The 21686-nt window shown below is 38.0% G+C and overlaps 1 protein-coding gene across 1 annotated transcript in view; it reads left to right on the forward strand.

The window, feature by feature from the left end:
- The window catches only part of SCG3 (secretogranin III), a 34313-nt gene that overhangs the window by 4287 nt on the left and 8340 nt on the right, over positions 1-21686 (forward strand). The window contains exons 5-10 of the mRNA XM_029952582.1: positions 2430-2572; positions 3946-4095; positions 6520-6697; positions 9196-9312; positions 11473-11556; positions 13658-13789. Of these exons, the coding sequence (XP_029808442.1) occupies positions 2430-2572; positions 3946-4095; positions 6520-6697; positions 9196-9312; positions 11473-11556; positions 13658-13789 (804 nt within the window). The remainder of the gene's footprint in view (positions 1-2429; positions 2573-3945; positions 4096-6519; positions 6698-9195; positions 9313-11472; positions 11557-13657; positions 13790-21686) is intronic.

The following is a 21686-nucleotide window of genomic DNA, read 5'->3' on the forward strand; positions in this document are numbered from 1 at the left end:
CCATCACTTCTCCTTTTCTGTGCTTTCTACAGGATATGTGATTCGGGATTTTTCTAAGTTTTTTTTATGAAGTAGTGCTTCAAGGCCCCTAAGTGCATTCACCAGACAGACATTTATTGAGCAATTGCTATGTTTCAGCCTATGAACCAGACAGTTAGCTCTGTGTAGTTAGGTATCATGCCTAAACTATCAGTTGTTTCCAGTTCTGGCCCATAATAAGACCTTAATAAAAATACGCTAGATAAATGAATGTCAAGTGCCATAATAGAGGCCAAGGATTCAAAAAGTAACTGGGGAGAAGACGACTTGCAAGATGGCCCTTTTACATCCACTTAGAATGTTGTAACTGATTTTTTAAAGTTATGAATGTTGAACTCATGTTTGGCTTCCCTCTAAGTGTGTATACAGGAGGGTAAAATACCCCTTCCTGAGCAATAAAGAAGTGACTCCGTAATTCTGTCCATTTCAGAGAAGCCAGGGAAAACCAGTGGAAGGCAAAGAGCAATGCCCAAGTGGCCCACTATTAACCCCATCTAGCAAAGGTCTGCTACTGGAGTCCTAAGTTCCCAGGTCAGGAGAATGCAGCAGTGCAGCAGAACCAAGAGGCTGTTTTTTCAGTGTGTTGCTTATGTTCTCCCTCTTATGAAGTAAATGAACTGAAAAACAGTCATCTCAGTTATTTTCCAGCTCTAGCAGGCAACCAGTGAGCTTCCTTTTTTCCATATCCTGAAGGATTAAATGGGAAGAGAAATAAATTTTTCCACCTCTGCATAGGCCTTGGGTAGTTTCTGCTTCACATATTCCCTAGAGTCTGTCTTGCAACCCACAAATGGAAGCATTAGACCTAAATAATAGTCTCTGCTCCTGAAAAAAATGGATAATGAACCCAATTTTCAGCCAGTCAGGAGGGGAACTGATTTTACGGTTGTTTTTTCCTTATGGTCTTTTCTGCTTATTAGTCACTCTGGTACACGGGGCTCAAAGGGCTCATAGCTAATGGATTGGTTGACAGCTCAGCAATAATGTACTATGAGGAAACTTCCAGTCCTCCATCTATAATCACCCTCCTCAGTTTCCCAAGCTTCTTTTTAGACAACAAGAAACTGTTCAGCCTAAAGCAGCATATATCTCCAGGTGTGTAGATTCTGGAACAAAGGTCATAAGAGTAAGTCCTTGTCTGAATCCCCAAAGCCGCAGAAGAAAAGGACAGAATCAGATTAGAAATATTAGGGTCTTCTTTCTTTGAGTAAGTATGATCAGAATTATTTGGGCAGAATTTGACCAGAGACTCCATTTCCATTTCTCTAGAAGATAATATTTACATATATAAATAAATATTAATAATATTTAGCTTTCATATAATACTTCACATTAGCTTTCATATGGTACTTTGCAATTTAAAAAGTGCATTTCCATCTTATTTTATCTGATCTGCATAAGGATCCCATGAAACAGATCATCCTATTATCTCCCTTTATAGTGATCCGAGTATAGGTAGATAACAAATGGTATTGTGAGCTAAAATTCTGATCTTTCAAATCTGTCTAGAGATGACAGAAGGAATTAAGTGCCTCATAAACTTGCACATGTTAGCATATTGCTTGACCAACGGATTCCCTGAGAGTTCTCTTGGACATGCCACCAACCCTACTGTGTCCATCCAAGAGGATGGGCTCTTGCTTTACTCTGAAGTAATGCTGCCAGGTGTATTCCTGAGAAACCCAAAGATACATATTTTCAAACCTCTCTGCAGAGCCTTACATAGATTTACATATTGCTTTGTTCAAATCTGTTGTCTCATTTTAAAAGTTTAAATTTCATACACATAAATAAGTTCCCTATTTTCTGCAACAAGGGGCTTATCACATTAAACTGTCTGCCATAAAGGAGTTCTGACACATGTTCAGTTAGAAGTAAACATTTATTCCAGATAAGTCGTAATATCTTTAATACACCCTCTCTGATTCTGGGTGTGAGGCAGCTTCCCCCACCTTCAGCCCAGGAATTTGCCAGCAGAAGAAATACATGTGTGGATATTACCAGTCTACTCCTTATGCGGAAACAGAATATCAAATTATATAATATATGCTTTGAACAATGTGGCATACTATATAAATGTGGCATACTGTAAAATTTAGAAGTATAATCCTATTTGTGTTATTATTGAGGATAAAAAATAGAGAGGCCTTTTGTAGTGTCTTCCTTTCTCTTTCAGTCACATGAGAAGATTTCAGAATTTTCATGATCATCCTAGGTTCTTAACTTTAAGCAAAATTGCATTTCAAACCAAGTTTATGTGAACCAAGCAGCACCATAAATACATTCCAAATATATCCAAGTGTACAAGATCAAGGTATAAATTATAAGTATAATATGATCCTGAAATAAGCTTATGATAACTATGATGTGAAACTGATTTCTCTGTCTAGATGATCCGGATGGCCTACATCAACTAGATGGAACTCCTTTAACTGCTGAAGACATTGTCCAGAAAATTGCTACCAGGATTTATGAGGAAAATGACAGAGGAGTATTTGACAAGATTGTTTCTAAACTGTTGAATCTCGGTCTAGTAAGTCATGCATTGAGAATAAACCCATTTCTTATTTGCTAAGAAGCCAAGTCATATGATCCAAGTTGTAGCCAAGTGTTTGTAATACATCTACCTTATATTGGGCACTGTATGTTTTGAGGAAAAATATGACAACATTCTTTCCCTCATGTAGTTTACAGTCTACCAGAAGAGCTATGCAAAAACACACATATCTACAATGCGAGCTCTATCAGAACCAAAAAAGCAGTTCAGTGGAGCACCTGGGTGGCTCAGTCAGTTAAGTGTCCGCCTTCAACTCAGGTCATGATCTCACGTTCATGGGTTTGAGCCCCACATCAGGCCTGCTTCAGATTCTGTGTCTCCTTCTCTCTCTGCCCCTCCCCCGCTTGCTCTCTGTCTCTGTCTCTCAAAAATAAAATAAAGATATAAATAAAAAATTTTTTAAAAAGCCTAAAAAAAAAAAGCAGTTCAGCTTGCCAGAGAATGGGCCATATCCAATTGGGCAATAAGGAAGAGCTCCAGAGAAGGAGGTGTTTGAAGTCAGCTTATAACAGTTAGGGGGCTCCTGGGTGGCTCAGTTGGTTGAGCATCTGACTTTGGCTCAGGTCATGATCTCACAGTTTTGTGAGTCTGAGCCCCGTATGAGACTCTGTGCTGACAGCTCAGAGCCTGGAGCCTGCTTCAGATTCCATGTCTCCTTCTGTCTCTGCCCTTCCCCCACTTGGGCTCTGTCTCTCAAAAATAAATACAAATTTTTTTAAAGGTTTTAAAAAATCTAGACTAAACTTTATACTTGAGCACGTTTTTATACTATGAGAGAATCTTTTAGTCCCTCTTTCTAGATAACCCTTATTTATGCCTATATTTGTTGCTGGCCATTCTAATGACTGCCCCAAAACTCCTGAGAAAAAGTACCTTTGGGCCATGCAAGTGATTAGTCCTTCTGTTGGAATCTATGGAACACTTATTTTAAGAAACATCTTGAGAGTTATTTCTCAACTGTCAGCTGCAAGTCATGGCAAGGTAACCTCTGAAACAGGCAAATTTAGGACCCTAGTAAAGCCTGTCAGGGCTGTATAAGGACTAGAAGCCAGGCAGGGGAAGGATCAAATTGAATCGTTCAGTTTCCCAATGTGACATGCCTTTGCTCCTGTTACTCTCTTCTCATAACTCACATCTTTTATGGCTGCTGGTTAAGTCCTAATAATCTTTTTTTTTAATGTTTTATTTATTTTTGAGAGAGAGCACAAGCGGGGGAAGGGCAGAGAGAGTGGGAGACAGAGGATCTGAAGCAGGCTCCATGCTGACAGCAGGGAGCCTGATGTAGGAGCCTAGATTTTTTAATCATAAACGTGAGAGTAATAGTTATATGTGTTTTCCCTCTTTAACAGATCACAGAAAGCCAGGCACACACACTAGAAGATGAAGTAGCAGAGGTTTTACAAAAATTGATCTCAAAGGAAGCCAACACTTATGAGGAGGAACCTAATAAACCCACAAGTGTGACTGAGAGTCGGGCTGGAAAAATACCAGAGAAAGTGGTATGTATATGTGAATTTATATGCATATGTTATGGATATGTGTATATATGCATGTGTATGGATGTGTGTGTATACTTGTATTTGTATATCATTAATATAATCTGTATATAAGTAATACCTCACTTGGTGCCAAAGAATATTTGGGGTATGAGACACATTTAACCCATATAAAATATATACTCACAAAATATCAGTAAGTTAAAATATATAAATCAACTCTATGTTGAAAAGGAAGACACAGGTTATATTATATTACACAGTAAAGGTTACATCTTATACTCCACAGTAAATTAATCCATGATGATATGTGGAAATGTTATAACCATTCCACAAAACAACTGCTTGTATAATGTCAGTGGGCTGGAACCAAATATTTCACAGCTCTTTCAGCATACAGCTTCTGTTCACAGAATGTCATCATCTGCCTCCAGATCCCAAAAAAAGAAACTTGGGTTGACTTGGTCCTCCGCCACACCAGCCTGTATACGCCCCAGCGCTAGTTGCCTGAATATGCTTCGCCATCATATCCTGTGCTCTTCCACCTGCTTGTTCCTCTTTTCTTTGGTTCAGAGGCCTGGAACTGTCCTTTACTTGGACTAGTCATTCATCCTTCCTTCCCCTCCCTGGACTCTGTGCCTCTTCATCTTTTCTTCTGCATCAGCCAAGCTACAAAAATCTTTCTCCTCTCTTTGAATTCCCTGTAAAACTCTAGATGAGCTGACCACAGAGGGTTATATGGTTTTTCTCCACCAGGGCACCCAGATCCCATGGCTCCTCATGCCCTCCAACTTCTTATCCCAAATACAAGGAAAAAGAGTGTATAGGCTTACTACAATCCTCTTTTCGAGGAGGTTAAAAAAGAAACTGGGTCTGGAATTTTTTTTTTTTTTTTACTGGATAGCATAACAGCTCTCTTTTGCTCTCCCTACTTCCAATCTCCACCAGCTTTCATTTCTTTAAACACCTTTTGAAGATCCACCCAAAACATTTTTGATTTATCAAAGGACTCATGACATTCACTCAAGCTTACCATCCAAACTGAAAGTGACATAGCAACTGTATTTTCCTGACCCTTCACTCCCATTTTGTACTCCTTTTTCACCCGTCTCTAAAACATTCATATGCTTGACCTTTTGCTCACATCATTTAAATGCATCGATGCAAACAAAATATTAATTCATTCAATAAATATTTACTGATGTACCAATTATGAACCAAGCACTGGAGATGCAATGCTTATTTCAAAAAGATCTGCTCTAATGAAGCTTAAGGTCTAATGGAAGAAGTAGATGGTCTTCAAATGCATATTTTCACTACAACTGCCTCAAGTGCTCTGAGGAAAGAAACATGGCTCTATAAGACCTCATAAAAAGGGAGCCTATTCTGGTCTTAGGCTTCCATGAGGAAGTGACTTGAGCCAAAAACGGAAGACTGTGAACATGAGAGGCAGTGTGTAGAAAAGAATGAGTATCCAAGTATCTTCAACAAGGGCAGAGTGGCTGGCACACAGAGAGTGCAGTGAGAGATAAGCCAGGGGAGGTGGACCCAGGCCAGACCAGGAAGGACCCTGGATTCTGATCTTCATTGTAGGACCAATGGGAAAACACGGCAGGATTTTAAGCAAAGAAGTTATGTTACCATACTTTTAAAAAGATAACTCTGGCTATAACATGGAAAATGCAGTCAATAGATTGAAAGTGGTTGACGTTACATGGTTAGAAGGTAAGAGATGAAAGCAGCTTGGACTAGAGCAGGTAATGGAGAAAGAGACAAAGGTACAAATTTGGGATAAATTTTGAAAGTAGAGCCCACAAGGCTACTGATGGATCAGATGGAGGAAATGAGGAGGAAATGATAAGGAAGGCTCTTAAATTTCTGTTTAGTCCACTGAATGGATATTAGATCGTTAACCAAGATGCAGAACACTGGAAATGGATCAGGTCTAGGAGAAAAGTGTCCTGTGTATCCTTCCAAATAGCTCTTAAAATTTCACGGAAAAGTTCCCAAGGTGTGACTGCTCTGCTGGTGTTAGATGTTCTCACATGCTTTCCTATATCTTGGCACCATAGATTCTGTGACTTCAAAGTTCTCCTGCTTGGTAAAAGACAGTTTTATGAGGAGATACTCATGAGAACTGATAGAAGGGAATTTGGCCAAGTAGGGGTCTAGAAATTCCCTGTCTATTCTCCAGGAGCAGGAGCCAGGGTCCTCAAGTGAAGCATATGTATCTCAGCCCCAGTGACCATTCCATGTGGCTAGTTGCCCACATGCCTGGAAAAGCATTTAATCCTGCAGGAGCTTGCAAAGGAGGAGGTATTCTTGTACTTCACATTCAAGGGCACCAAAGACGACAGAATCAAGCTGGAGTGTAATTAGCTCTAATAAAATGTTTATTTTTTTATTGATTCTTTTCCCCCAATGTAGACTCCAATGGCAGCAATTCAAGATGGTCTTACTAATGGACAAAATGATGAAACAGTATCTAATACCTTAACCTTGACAAATGGCTTGGAAAGGAGAACTAAAATCTACAATGAAGACAATTTTGAAGAACTCCAATATTTCCCAAACTTCTATGCACTACTCAAAAGTATTGATTCAGGTAAACACTGTTTACTGACCATGTGGAATAGAAACGATAATTCCAGGAAATATGTGGGTGAGGTTTTTTTCTTCCTGTTTTCAGTTTCTAAATGCGATCTTCAATGACATATATTGTAACCTCAGGGAAAAGAGTTCACATCAATTTTTTCAAAAGAGGTATGCTAGTCATGGAAATATTTAGGAAAGGATCATCAGGAAAGGTGGAGTTTCCGGATAATGTAATCTTCTTGTTAACAGAGGATTCATTTATTTGTTCAGCAAACACGTACTGAAAGTGTGCTGTGTTTGGGACATTGAGGTGAGCCCTGGGTAGATGAGGAGAGAAATCAATGTCCCTGCCTGACCTGCTCAGCCTCAAATCTTATTGTAAATCTTTTTATTTTTAAGGCTGTATTCATTTTCCTCTCTAAGTGAGAATAGTATGTATAACATAATTTATCCTTTTAAAAAGGATTCAGATTTTTTCTTTTTAGACACTTTCAGCTTCAGTCTTCAAATGAGTTAAAGTGAACTAAGCATTGGACCACAGCAGACAGGAGCCCAAAACATGCTTGGAAACTGATATGTTTTTTAAAAACAAAGTCCTTAATGTGCCTTGTTCTTTTCTCTTACATGTACACCAAAATAAGTTAACTGAAGATTTCAATTCATCTTTAATTTTTATTAATCTTCAAGGAAGATAACAATGGGCAAATTTTCTGCTGTTGTTTTTGTCCAGACAGATGTTCTGCACTGCCTTCTGGCTTTTCCTCTCCCTTTTCAAAGATTCAGCCCCAGATTGAAAATTTGTAATAAATATTTCCCCAAGAAGTGACCTTAGAGTGTACTTTCATTTCTGGAGAACACACATTATCCTTCAATTCCAGACACTGGCCAGATGGCACCAGCCCCTCTGCCAATGTCTGCAGGGCTTATACATCTTGAGGGTCCATTTTGAGCCTCACTGGATGGCACATGTCCAGCTCAGACCTTTTGTGATCTTGGTGAGTCACTTCTTGCTAGTGATGAGCATCAGCTTGACACCAAACACCTATACAGATGTGACCTTGAGCTAATAATGTGATGGCTGAAGTTGTTTACCAGTGCTGTTCCAGGATTTCTTCCCCATCTCCTTTCTCATCGTTCTTCTCTCCCAACCTTTGGGATTTCATGATATTTGAAAGAGTCCACTATATGGAATAATTTTTTATTTTATTTGTTTTACTTATTTTATCTTTTAGTTTCCTTGACCTCATACTTTATTTTATTTTTATAGAATTTTAATGTAAATACTTACACTAAGGTCTTTGATAGTACCCATGTTTCTCACCCAAGGTCTGAACCAACAGAGAAAGAATAAAACAGGTTGAGATCCAAAATATTTCTGATACTGGTAAAGACTGGATTGTAAAAGTTGTAGAATGCAGCATAGTGTGAGAGCCAAAATTGGACTTCCTCACTCCCTATCCTCAGTTTAGTTCTTGGAACAGCCAATCCTTAGCATAGTTTGATTCTACAGAGCAGGCACTTTCTCAGGTCCCTGACTTGCACTGTTCCTGGGGAGGAAAAAAAAAAAGACAGATTCCAAATGCCTATCCTTCAAGAAAGGTAGACTAATGGCTCTTGCCTACCAACCTCATATGTGGGAAGGATGAAAGGATGGAAGGAAAGGCCAGGAGTATTTAGAAGAAATCCTTCATGGCCACTAAAAGAATAGGGAAAATGGACTCTCCTCTAGCACCTTTCTTCAAAAATTGAATCTTTTTTAAATTTTAGAATATACATGTGTGTGTGTGTGTGTGTGTGTGTGTGTGTGTGTGTGTGTATTCTGAACTATGGAATGATCAGCCATCTTCTTCTATCAAGATGCAGAACAGTATGTCAAATATGAAGAGTTCCCAGAAACAGTTAATACTGATTACCTGTAGGAAGTAGGAGTTGGGGGGGTAAGAAGAAAATGTTCTTTTCACTATTATTTACCTCTGTACTGTTGGAATATTTTTACTACATGCATATATTCCTTCAAATGAAATAAAGTTTAGAAAGCAGTATATACTGCTATTAAACCTCACATTAAGAAATAAAGATAATGTATGTTTTATTTTCAAATATTAAGTTTGATTAATGTAAACAGTCCATTTGTGCCCTCAAAAACATACAGCCTGAGCAAAGAAATATTGGTGGGTCACCAATCTTACCATTTTCTTTTTGAGTTCATATTATCTCAGGTTGCAAGCTGTCTCTTTATCATCTACTCAATTAATAAAATATTTTAGATTAAAGTAAATATTTTTAGAGAACTTATAATTGTCCATTTCTAAAAAAATTCAGTATGCCTGTACATTATCCTATATTCCCAATCAAGTCTTATTATAGTTTTTGTAAATTAAATATATGTGGTTTCAGCTATAAATGTAGGGACAAATACTTCTATCAGATGCTGTACTTTGTAAATTGACACTGAAAGAGGAAGCTATACTCCACTAGTTGTTAAAATTATTTTGTCCTTTTATATAGAAAAAGAGGCAAAAGAGAAAGAAACACTGATTACGATCATGAAAACCTTGATTGACTTTGTGAAGATGATGGTAAAGTATGGCACAATATCTCCAGAAGAAGGAGTTTCCTACCTTGGTGAGAGTCCTATCTGTTTTGTTTTTACTGTGATCATTTTCATTGTCCAAAGTCAATTAGGGATTTGGCAATAATCATTTCACATATTTGATCATTCATGCCAAAATAGGCTGAATCGTCTGAGTAACCAGAATTGCCCAGCATTGGATTAGGCAGCAGAATTTGTGCCTCCAGGTCCAGTTCTGCCACAGACCAGTTCTGTCCCCTGGGGCAAGGCAATCACACTGGTGGGCCTCAGTTTCTGCATTTGTAAAATAAAGGATGTTGTGAACTGTAATGGGTTGGTAAACTACTGCCCTTGGACCAAATCTAACCCATTGCCTAGTTTTCTACAGCACACAGCTAAGAGTTACTTTTACATTTTTAAATGGCTGGAAAAAAAATCAAAAGAATAGTATTTTGCCACACTAGAAAACTATATAAACGGACAACTGGCTGGCTCAGTCATTAGAGCATGTGACTTGATCTTTGGGGTCGCGAGTTTGAGTGCCACATTAGGTGTAAAGATTAAACAAATTAAATATTTTTTAATGGAAAAAAGAGAAAACATAAAATTCACATTTTAGTGTCCATAAATGAAGTTTTATTGGCACACAGCCACACTCCTTTGTTTCAGAGTTGTCTGTGGCTGCTTTTGTGCTTCAATGGCTGAGTTGAGTAATTGCATCAGAGACCATATGGCCCACAAAGCCAGAAATATTTACCATCTGGCTCTTTACATAAAAAGTTTGCTGACCTTTGATTCTTTAAGCTTTGTGGATAAGCTTGGATGTTCTTTGTGCATGCAGGTTGTTTAAAAAAAAAAAAGCATTTGGTTTTCCTGCTTGGTTTAATTTATCAACAAGTACCATTATTCTCTGATGTCCTTTGAGGAAGGTGACCTCATGGCCCCTTACTCTGATCTCTGATAGAGGAGGAAGAATTAAATAGAAAAGAAAATCTCATAGGACAGAATAATCTAGAATTACTTTCTATGAACTCCATTTTTTTTCCACATGAAAATAGTTTTACTGGTTTTTTCCTGATTATATTCATTTTACAAAATCAGTCAATGCAAAATCATGTTAAAAAAACAAGTAAAAAAAGTAATACCAGCAACCAGGTGACATTCTGGTTTGTACCTGTCCAGATGTTTGTGTGTGTGTGTGTGTGTGTGTGTGTGTGTGTGTATGTGCATGTGTGTACACCTATATACCTTTGTCATTTCTTTCTTTGTTTTATTTTGTTTAACAAAAAAAAATGGGTTCATGTTATATATAATGTTTTATGATCTATTTTATTCAACAGTAGGTCAAAGACATTGTTTCAGATCAATCATTGCTTCATACCTACACCCTGTAACTCAGAAATTCCATACCTAAGTCATTTATCCTATGGAAATAGATTAAAAAGCCACAAGCTTAGGTACAAGGTAGATATTTCCACTACTATTTATAGCTGTGCTTTCCCTATGGTAGTGGGAAGGGAATTCATTGTCTCATGTAACAGGAATCCAGGGGTAGGGATAGTCTGACTTTGGGTTTGTAAAGTCCACCAACAGTATGAGGAATCTACCCCTCCCCATCTCCCAGCTCTGACTTTCCATATGTTGGTTCATTCCAGACAAGCTGCTCCCCTATGGAAAAAAGATGGCTGGCAATCTCCATCCTCACAGTACAGCAGTCCTAGCATGAAAAAAGCCTCTTTCTCCTAGTGGTCCTAGCATTGAATCTTATTGGCCTGGCTTGCATCACATGCTCCTCTTTGAACCAATCACTCAGCCCAGGGTGGGTGTAGACCCTGAGGAACCAGGCCTGGATATTAGGCCCCACTTGAGACAAATTAGTTGAGAATAGGAAAGGTCTGGGTCTCTAAAGGAAAACCAAGGTGTAGTTACAGAAAATGTTGAGGAGGCCCAGACCACAGGTGTCCATTAAAGGCTTGAACCCTGGACATGTTCTAGCAGTGCCCACAGAGATGTGGAAGAAGCTTCTTCAATAACAAATAGGGGGCTGCATTAAGGTTCCCAAATAGTATGGAATAGGAGATTCCTAGAAATAAAATCCATATCAAAGTATCTTAATCGCAGTGTTAATATTGTGAAATTGTCCTGGTGAAGATTAAACAATTGATATCATCTTTCAGAAAATAAAATTATATTTTTTCTCCTCCTCACTCCAGAAAACTTGGATGAAACTATTGCTCTTCAGACCAAGAGCAAGCTAGAAAAAAATGTTACTGACAATAAAAGCAAACTTTTCCCAGGTATGACTTATTTAACTATTTTTCTACCTTTTAGACAATAACCTTTTGAGTGGTAAATAAGGACTTTAATAAACATTGATAAACAATGAGAGATTTCAAAAGTTTTAAAATCTGAAATCCTACCATAGGATTAAGTAGCTATAACCTTGGTTATTTTGTGTCTAATCTTAGCACAGAAATCTGACCCCAAGAAGCATTGAAAAGAAATATAGGTCTCCCCTAAAGATTCTTAGGAGGTGGCTGGTGGGGAAAGGAGGAGGCTACATCCCAAAATGGAGTAATTCTTCCTGAAATTTTCCTTTAGTATTTTTTTCTCTCCCAAGAGCACAATTTCTCCAAACCATTATCCCTGGTCACCTGTCCACTCTACTGGTTCTCCCCTCCCAAGTCTTCTGTCTCCTCTGAGATATTCTGTGCCCCTATGTTGTGTGATTTCCCCTTTTGGTTTCTTAACTTCTGCATCTCCACCCATCTGCACCAGAGAACCAAGCTGTGCAAAGGAGCCTGTTTTGAGGAGGGAGAGGGAAGAACAGAAAGAGAAAGGATCACAAGTTCTTATGCCCAATTTTGTGTCCTTCTCACAGCAGTTATGTACATATATTTGATGGAATATTATAAAGCCCTTTAAAGTGATGTTTTCAAATAGTTTTCAATAACTTGGAAACATCCTTCTGTGATGATGTTAATGACAAAAGCCAGGAACAAAATTATACTGCAACTATGAAGAAAAACTATGCATCAAAATGTATAGAGGGGGCACCTGAGTCACTCAGGTGGTTGAGCGTCCAACATCAGCTCAGGTCATGATCTCACAGTTTGTGAGTTTGAACTCTGCATCGGGCTTGCGCTGTCAGCACAGAGCCTGCTTCAGATCTCCTGTTCCCTTCTCTCTGTCTCTCCTGCACTAATACTCTGATGTTCAAAAATAAATAAAACATTAAAAAATTTAAAAAAATATAGAGAAAGACCGCAGCTCTAGTAGTGGATGTTTTCATGAGATAGTAACTGACTCCTTTCTTCTTTTTTTTTTCTATAGTAATAACCCTTTCACTGAAAAAAACAAAGCTTATTGTTGGACTGCTTGACATTTCCTACTTTATTTATGACAGGGATGCATTGCAATTGTTTTCAAGTGACTAACTACTTTAAGGTTTATGACTTTTTAAAATGCAATATAAGCGGGGTGCCTGGGTGGCTCAGTCGGTTAAGCCTCCGACTTCGGCTCAGGTCAGATCTCACGTTCGTGGGTTCGAGCCTCGCATCAGGCTCTGTGCTGACAGCTAGCTCAGAACCTGGAGCCTGCTTCCGGTTCTGTGTCTCCTTCTCTCTCTGACCCTCCCCCTCTATGCTCTGTCTCTCTCTGTATCCAAAATAAATAAAACATTAAAAAAAAAACTTTAAAAAATGCAATATAAGCTTGCCAGAAGGAAATGTGGTTTATTTACAACTCTAGTCCCTTTGCTCTCTTTTTTGAAGTATAATTGATATTGAAATTAGTTATTTTTAAGTGACAAGTGAGCAAAGATTATCTCTTCTTGACAACAAGGGTCCAGCTCTCCTCTTTGTGTTAGGGTGACCAGGGATAAGGGAGTGTGAGGAAATAGGCAGAAGGAAAGAAATCCTGTGATAGCCCCAAATTCGTAGGTGCTACTCTGAGTCATAGAGTATTCTTCAAAAATACAACATTGCGGAGAGGTTGAGCAATGACCGAGTTACTTTACTTTGGCATGAAGATTCAAACTTACTTTGGGACCTGATATGTCCCACTTCATCGCCTATCTTGATTATAGCAAGGAAAATGATCTATGCTCTAATGACATGGTAGCAGAAGGGAAAGAATGCTAAACCAAAATCTGGAAAGCCAGGGCTTTGGCCCAGCTCTTTTGCTAATTCAGTGCATATCTCTCCCCATCCTGGGCCTCAGTTTCCTCCTCTGTGAAATGAGGAGAGGAAGTTGGACTAGACAATCACTAAGATCCCTTTCAGCTTGAAAAATGATCCAACCTTACACTGTACCCCTTCAACACACTTATTTCTACATTACAAATTGTTTAACAGATAGGAAATAGGGGTCTAACAACAGTGCACAATCTGTTTACAGCACCATCAGAAAAGAGTCACGAAGAAACAGATAGTACTAAGGAAGAAGCAGCTAAGATGGAAAAGGAATATGGAACCTTGAAAGATTCCACAAAAGATGATAACCCAAGAGGAAAGACAGATGCGCCAAAAGGTACGGAATTAACAGCTCTAAGTTGGCAATGAAAGTGGGGAAGCAAAAAATTTCACCACACACAGGTTGATCAAAAATACAAGCCCCACGAAGTCTGCGAAATCAGCACCATCTGTAGAGAAAAGATTCAGCACATGGTATCTTTATCTGAATAGCAATCTTTTATAATGGCCTTGAGTCTCTGAGAATGGCAAATTGATTTTATCTTCTAATGGTCTTTACAGTCCAATGGACTTTTGTGTTTGGAGAGGAATGCTTATGACCATTGTGCATTGTTTAATGTCTAATCTATGATTTATTAATTTATTAAGCAATATTTCTTTAAACATAGTTAATGTTCCCCTAAATAGCCATATGCTACCTATTTAACAAAGTCATCAAAATTTATGCATTTAACAGAGCAAATGTCCTTAATTATTTATAGTGATAGAAATGTGACACTCTTAGGGACCTGATTAAAAATCATAAATCCAATATATCAAATTTCTTTAAATAACCTAAATATCTTTAAAGGCAAAAAGCATACATTAAACTAGCCCAATAATTATACAACTTATGTTTTTATTGTTATTCTTACACAGTCTTATTGTTTATATTGTTATTCTTACACATTCTGGCTTAGTAAGTTTATGTGATACAAAATTTACTTCTTCCTAGGATTTTAGAAAATTTACTATACCCCCAAAGAAAAAGATCCTGGGCAGGGGAGGAGCATAGAGGGCAGGGAAAGAAAGAAAAAAAAAGACCCTATGGGGATGCAAGTTCTAAGTTGTTAACCCTTTGATTTCAGATCAGGATGTGGGATCTGGTTGCATAGGCCAGTGGTTCAAGTCCTTTTAATTATGAAGTGTGCTAGTTACATCTTCGAAAATATATCTAACTTCTGAAACTCACTGTCTTTAGTAGAAGTTGTGAACAGATGACTTAAACCTACCTTATTCTTCTGTCATTATGATACATTGACTTCTATGGTATAATTGGAACGTTACTTATGTCCTATCAGTGTCTCATTAGCAGGGTCATCTAGAGGTTTTATTTCCTAGAAACTGAGGGAGCAGGTCAGAGCTGTCTCTCGAGGGCAGGGGAGGTATGACATTCAGCTAATTTAGCATCTGAAGATACACCACTGGGCTCTCTTTTCCTTATTTATTATGTATAATCATTAGTGACAATGAGCTGATGGACTTTGCTTATTCCTTTCTGTATGCTGTGAGACTACAAAAGCTGATCATGTTCATGGGATAGCTCTTAAGTTTGGTCTATTTATAGTTCCTAGTCTCTCCTGCTTCTGTAGATAGAAACAAGTTCACATTCATATTTGATAATAGATCCTGCTTAACAGTGTCTGTATATTAAGTAAAAAAAAAAAGCAAACTAGCTATGTATTTAATAAGTTGTAACTTATTAACAGCAAAAAAATTACCAACTATTTCCCATTTATATCACAAGTACCTTTGTTGACACTTAATATCAATTTTTTCCATTTATGTAAGATGATGATGATGGTGGTGGTGGTGGCGGTGGTAGTGATTTTGTGCCCAAATTAGCATAGCCTGGCTGTATTAGCTCTCCATTCCTCCTTTAGCCTTTTAGCACTATGCCCAGTAGTTTGCAAAGTATCTTTGCTCTCTGGCAACAACAGGACATTCTAGATTCACTGAATTTTCTCATCCCAAGATTAAAATCAATTCCTCTTCAAAGATTTCTAGTTCCTTTTTGTAGAAAATATAGAGACCTGAAACTGGGTTATATAGGTTCAATGTGAGTAGCAATTTGGGCCCAAAGTACTGCTTCTATTCCACTTATTGGGACTTTTTTGAAACAGAGGAAAAATATTTTTTTCCTAACGTATCAAGTTGTTGATTCGCCCTATCTTATGAGGCTTTCTATTATTGAATATTTTTCTCTAGCACAGATTTCATAGACCATCACAATTTTCTCCTACATCAACATAGCTGACATTTCAACTCTAATCATTTGGTGTTGTAGCCTGTGTTGAGAAAGGTTATGATGTTTCCTCTGGGCTCAGGAGGAAAGAACTTGGGAATGATTAATTAATAATGTTTGTCATGGGCCTAAGAAGAGGGAATTGGTTACATACATGCCACGTTTACTGACTCTGTAGACCAGTCACACTGCCTTGATACTTCCCTAGGTCTACTTTGAATGAATGGTAAACTTTTTTAAACGTTTTTTAAAAAATTATAGCAAAATATGCATAACATAAAAATGATCATACTAACCATTTTTAAGTGTACAATTTAGTGGCATTATGTACATTCATATTATTGTGTTACTATCACCACCATCCATTTCCAGAATTCTTCTCATTATGCAAAACTGAACTCCTATACACATCAAATAAAACTTCTGATTCCCCTCCCTCTTCAGCCCCTGGCAACCACCATTCTACATTCTGTCTCTGTGAATCTGACTATTCTTGGTACCTCATACGAGTGGAATTATAGAGTATGTGTGCTTGTGTGAATAGCTTATTTCACTTAATGTCCTCAAGAATCATAACTGTTGTAGAATGTGTTAGAATTTCCTTCCTTTTTTAGAGCTGCATAATATTCGTGTGTATATGTGTGTGTGTGTGTGTGTGTGTGTGTGTGTTTGTGTATACATACCACATTTTATTTACCCATTTGTCTATAGATGCTTAAGTTACTTCCACATTTTGGCTGTCATCAGTATGGCTATACAAATATCTCAAGACCCTGCACTCAGTTTTGGGGGGAATATTCCTTGAAGTAGAGTTGCTAGACCACATGTTAATTCTACTTTAATTTTTTGAGGAGCCACCATACTGTTTTCCATAGCATCTGCACCTTGTAATATTCCCCCCCAAAGAGTGTGCAATGGTTCCAGTTTCTCCAACTCCTCATCAGTACTAATGGATGTGAGGTGGAAGATGAGTGGTAAACTTTTGATTGCTAGCTACCCAAGAAGAGAGTGGTCCTGTGGCCTGAGATAGAAAGCCAGGAACTAGGCAGCAGAGAGCACTGCAGTTCACCCCCACAGAAAACCAGCATGCCTAGGTCATCTCCTCCAGGAGCAACCCATGTGTAATTATATTTCCTGAAGACAGTAAGCCATCATCTAAGACCTTTGCTGGCAGAGGCTGCATGCTCAGTGCTAAAGACAACATCTTCCATCACTTTGCAAATATCCCTGGGAATTGATACTGACAGGTGTCTTTTGCTTGGTTTAGGAAAACATTGTGTAAAAAAAGAAATCCGAAGGAGTTGATTCTTGATAGTCTACTATTCCAATTTAGGATGTGAGTTACATTAGTTAGGATGAGGTTAGATTTTCTTCTCATTAGGAATTCCATCAGATACTAAGGGGGAGAGAAAAGAGTAAATCTCCATCCATTTAGTGTTACTGTTTGTCATGGCTCTCCTGAAACATTAGGAAGAGGGTAAGGATTGGGGCTAAAATTAGTCCCATCTCCATTATTTGGAGACTTAATTTATTCATACTACCCCTGACCCCTATTACTCTGAGATAAGGAAAACTGATTTTAGTACAATTTAGAAAATGCCAACCTCAGCTTAAACCAAGAGCCGACATTTCTTGAAAACAAGTTGAGTCCCCAAAGGGCATGTTATGACATATACCTTTGTATTGACAATTGCTTTGCTCACATTTTTTCAAGGATTTTTTTTTTCTGTTATAAAACCATTGAGACAACACCTATTGCCCCTGGACATAAAAATAAAGGCATCCATGTGGGTAAAAGCAGGACTTACTGGGTTTCCTGAGACATTTATTGAGCTATAAACACACATGTATTCTATGCTCAGGAAGTGGACCTACAGAAGTATAAGAACAAATGTTTACCTCTGAGGACTCAAGCAAGCTTTGAAATGATTTGAGAATGTTCTTAACCCCTATGTAGGCAAACGTAACACAAGCTACATACATGCACACGTATCTCCCTTATTGATGAGTCAGAAGCGTCTAAAACAGAGAGAAAGTTGGAAGACATTACAGGGCATAGCAAGGAATGAGGTAATGATCCAGTTAAAACTACTTTAAAAAATAATTATAAACAGACACTTGTCAGAAATGTTTGTAAAGAGTGTTTGGGTCCTGCGATGCGGGGTGATGGCCCCATCGAAACACAGCAAATAGTTATTAACCATGTCAAGCATATGCTGGACCCTGTGAGGAATAGGATAATAAAGGGAATGGGAATAATAATAATATCCTCAGTTTATCTCAGCCTTCAACCTACAGAGCCTGTTTTCATGCCTCTTGTTTTAGGCTTAATGTAAAAAAATCCAGTTTAAATACCAATAATGAAAAATGGCATATCCACCTCTGAATATAGTTAACTTAGACTACTTAAAGTCTTGTATTCTACAGGGACTTACATTAAGAATAATCTTTTGGGGGGGCTCCTGGGTGGCTCAGTCGGTTGAAGGTCCGACTTCAGCTCAGGTCATGATCTCACAGTTCATAACATCGAGCCCTGCATCAGGCTTTCTGCTGTCAGCACAGAGCCTGTTTCAGATCCTCTGTCCCCCTCTCTCTGTCCCTCCCTGGGTCACACATGTGCTCTCTTTCTTAAAAATAAATAAACATGTAAAAAAAAAAGAGAGAGAGAATCATCTTTTGTGGCACCTGGGTGGCTCAGTCAGTTAAGTGGCTGACTCTTGATTTCGGTGTGGGTCATGATCTTACAGTTCATTAGACTGAGTCCCAAGTCCGGCTCCATCCTTGGGATTCAATCTTTCTCTCTCTCTCTGTCTCTCTCAAAAAAAATAAATAAATGTTAAGAAAGATTTTAAAAATCAAAATAAATAAATAAACTTAAAGAATAATCTTTTAAAATACTAATTTCTAATTGGTACAGTCATTTTTTTGAATGATTCCATAATTATTCCTAAATTCCGAGATATGCCAGTGAAATCAAATTTATTATAATTTCAATCACATTTATAAAGTTACCTAATGTTTCAAGTAAATTGCTCTCTGGAGACTAAAGAAATGTATTTTAAAACTTTATTCCATGATCTAAGTGCGGCTCTCTTTGCCAATTCGATATTTACTCCTTCACTTCTGCTCTATGAGTCACTGAAAATCTTTTTTAAAAAGCCATCCAAAGGATAAGATAAGCTTAACATAGTCAAAAAGTCATTCCAGTGCTATCGTCACATTTATGGCCAGATTATGGAAATAGGTGAAAAAAGTGATCTCTACGATAGCTTTCACCTAAATATTCTCTTATTCCCATATCTTCCTTATAGAAACCAGAAAAGAGAAGGTAGCCTATTTAATTAATAAATGGCTATCTCCTGTGGATGCTGTTATTTTTAAAGCAACATAAGAGGAGACAATTTGTGCCTTTATTCAAGCCCCAAGCCATTCTGCTAACAATGTCCAAAAATAGTAAGTACAGTCTTCTCCCCTGTGAGTCAGCCAGGATGCCAGGAGCTAAGCGCAAGCACAGGAGACCTACCATCAACACAGGTTTTTCGAGGACAGCAAAGGAGTGTTTCTTCCCATATACAGGAACCATGAACCTTCTTTTTAGAATTCACTCCTAAATTATAAATAAATAAACCAAGGCTCAGAAGATGAAGTGCCTCACCCATGAACCATAGCCAAACCGTGGCAGAGCTAGGCCTTGAACTCTTGTCCCTGGACTCCTATCCAGTACTCAATCTGAGTATTTCTTTTGGGCATGTAAAGTGTCATCGTTGTGCAGAAATTCTTGAATGAAAGGCCCTGAGGCCATGTTGGCATCTGTGATACCATTACAACGTACTTTGTTTTATACAGTTCAAATCTGTAATAATGTAAACTTTAAGTTTGATAGCTTAAAATTCTATAATTTTTATAAGTACTCTTTAGAAGATCTAGTATCTTTAGTAGGTTTAATATTCAATAGGTTAATTCTATTGATTTCTACAGTGTTGTTTTTTTTCAATGGGGCTTGGGTAGGGGGACAAATCAGGTCAACATATCACAGTAAGGACGAATTCATGTATAAAAAAGGGTATTTCTTTGGCAGTGCTGAAAACCAGAACAGCCAGGAAAGGAGGGCTGCGTCTTGATCCTGGCCCTCTTCTCATCTGCTTCAGCATATGTTTCAGAGCTTGTGCCATATTACCTCAGCCATGAGCTATTTTTTTCCAAAGGAAACTGAAATAAATTTGAAAAAAAAAATAGCCTAGCTTTCCAAAGTGGACTCTCATGGGCTTTTACTGCACACTGTGTAAATAAAAGGTTTGCCTTACAGCCCCCGACAGGAAGAAATGTAAATAGGAACCAGCTGCTTCTCTCCAAAAGCAGAGGAACACCTGATTTTATTCACCTTGTTACCAGGGCTCCAGTAAACATGTGGACGTCTCAATACTGATGGTGGTGATTTCCAAACGTTGCCCCACACTGGAATCACCTCAGGACCATTTTGAAAAAATGATGCTACGTCCCTACCCCAGGATATTCTAATTTAATTCGTATGAGGGATAGCGTTGGCATCAGTATTTTTAATTTTTTTAATTTTTTAAATGTTTGTTAATTTTGGGAGAGAGCGAGCGAGCACAAGCAGGAGAGGGGCAGAAAGAGGGGGAGAGAGAGAGGGAGAAAATCCCAAGCAGGCTTTTTGCCACAAACTGAGATCATGACCGGATTTTTTTAAATCTCCCCTAAATGATTCTAGTGTGCAGCCAAGTTTGAGAACCACGGCCTTGCTGGCCAGTTTAGTAACAATAACAGGCACTAAATCATTCTAGTCTAAAAGTTGAATTTTACCCAGCTACACTCAGTAGAGGTTCCAGATTCATTTTGGTTCAAGACCAGGCTCTGATCCTTACTCAGCTGTGTCTTCCTGGACATGTCACTTAATCTCTCTGAGTCTTAGTTCCTTCATGAGTAAAATGGAACTAATAATGCTTAATTCGTAGAGCTCCGTGAAGATTAGATAACATAGAGAGTATATGTAGCACATTTGGAAGTATTTTAAATTGTTTCTGCTATAACTATCATTTAAATTCAGAATTCAAATAAACAATTCATTTTTTGTTAAGAAAAATCTATACCATTTATACTTTTAAAAATTCTATCTTCTGGGGCATCTTCTGGTGGCTTGGTCGATTAAGCATCCGACTCTTGGTTTTGGGTGAGGTCAAATTCCTGCACTTTCATGAGTTCGAGCCCTGCATCGGGCGCTGTGCTGGCAGTGCAGAGCCTGGTTGGGATTCTCTCTCTCCCTCTTTCTCTGCCCCTCCCCAACTTGTGCTGTCTCTGCCTCTGTCTCACTCTCTCAAAATAATTAATTTAAAAAATTTCTTTAAATATATTTTCTTCTGATTAAGATTTGGCTTCTATATAAGAAGACTTTACCCATTCACTTATTCAACAAATATTTGTTGATAAACTACTCGGTGTCCAGCTTTATTCTAGGCATGAGGGCATATCAGCAAACAGGGACTATTTCTAAGGGCGGGGGGGAGACAAACAATAAACTTACATAGATTATATGATTTGGTAGAAAATGATAAGTGCTATGGATAAAAATAAAGCAGAAAGGGGAGTGAGGGTGATGGAGGAGGCCTATTCTAATTTAGAGAGACTGTCATAATCATATGTTATGATCTACAAGATATAGTTTAGTTTTTAAATAAATAGTTTTTAAATAAATTGCAGTATAGTTTTCTTCAAGCTCAGTAAACTCAGTAATATCAATATAGTAGATAAAATTGCTGCTCATGCATTTCATACTTTTTAAAATTTACTATTTTTATAGGAAAGTGGTTCCTGAGCAAAAGGCAACCTAACAAGATGATGCCAAGTCCCCTATTTCAAATTGCCTTAGGCTGGGTTCCTTCTGAAGCACACCCTGAGAGAAGGAGTCAAGTCAAATTTAATTGAGATGACCACA

This window comes from Suricata suricatta, chromosome 9, assembly GCF_006229205.1.
Source record: "Suricata suricatta isolate VVHF042 chromosome 9, meerkat_22Aug2017_6uvM2_HiC, whole genome shotgun sequence".
NCBI lineage: Eukaryota > Metazoa > Chordata > Mammalia > Carnivora > Herpestidae > Suricata > Suricata suricatta.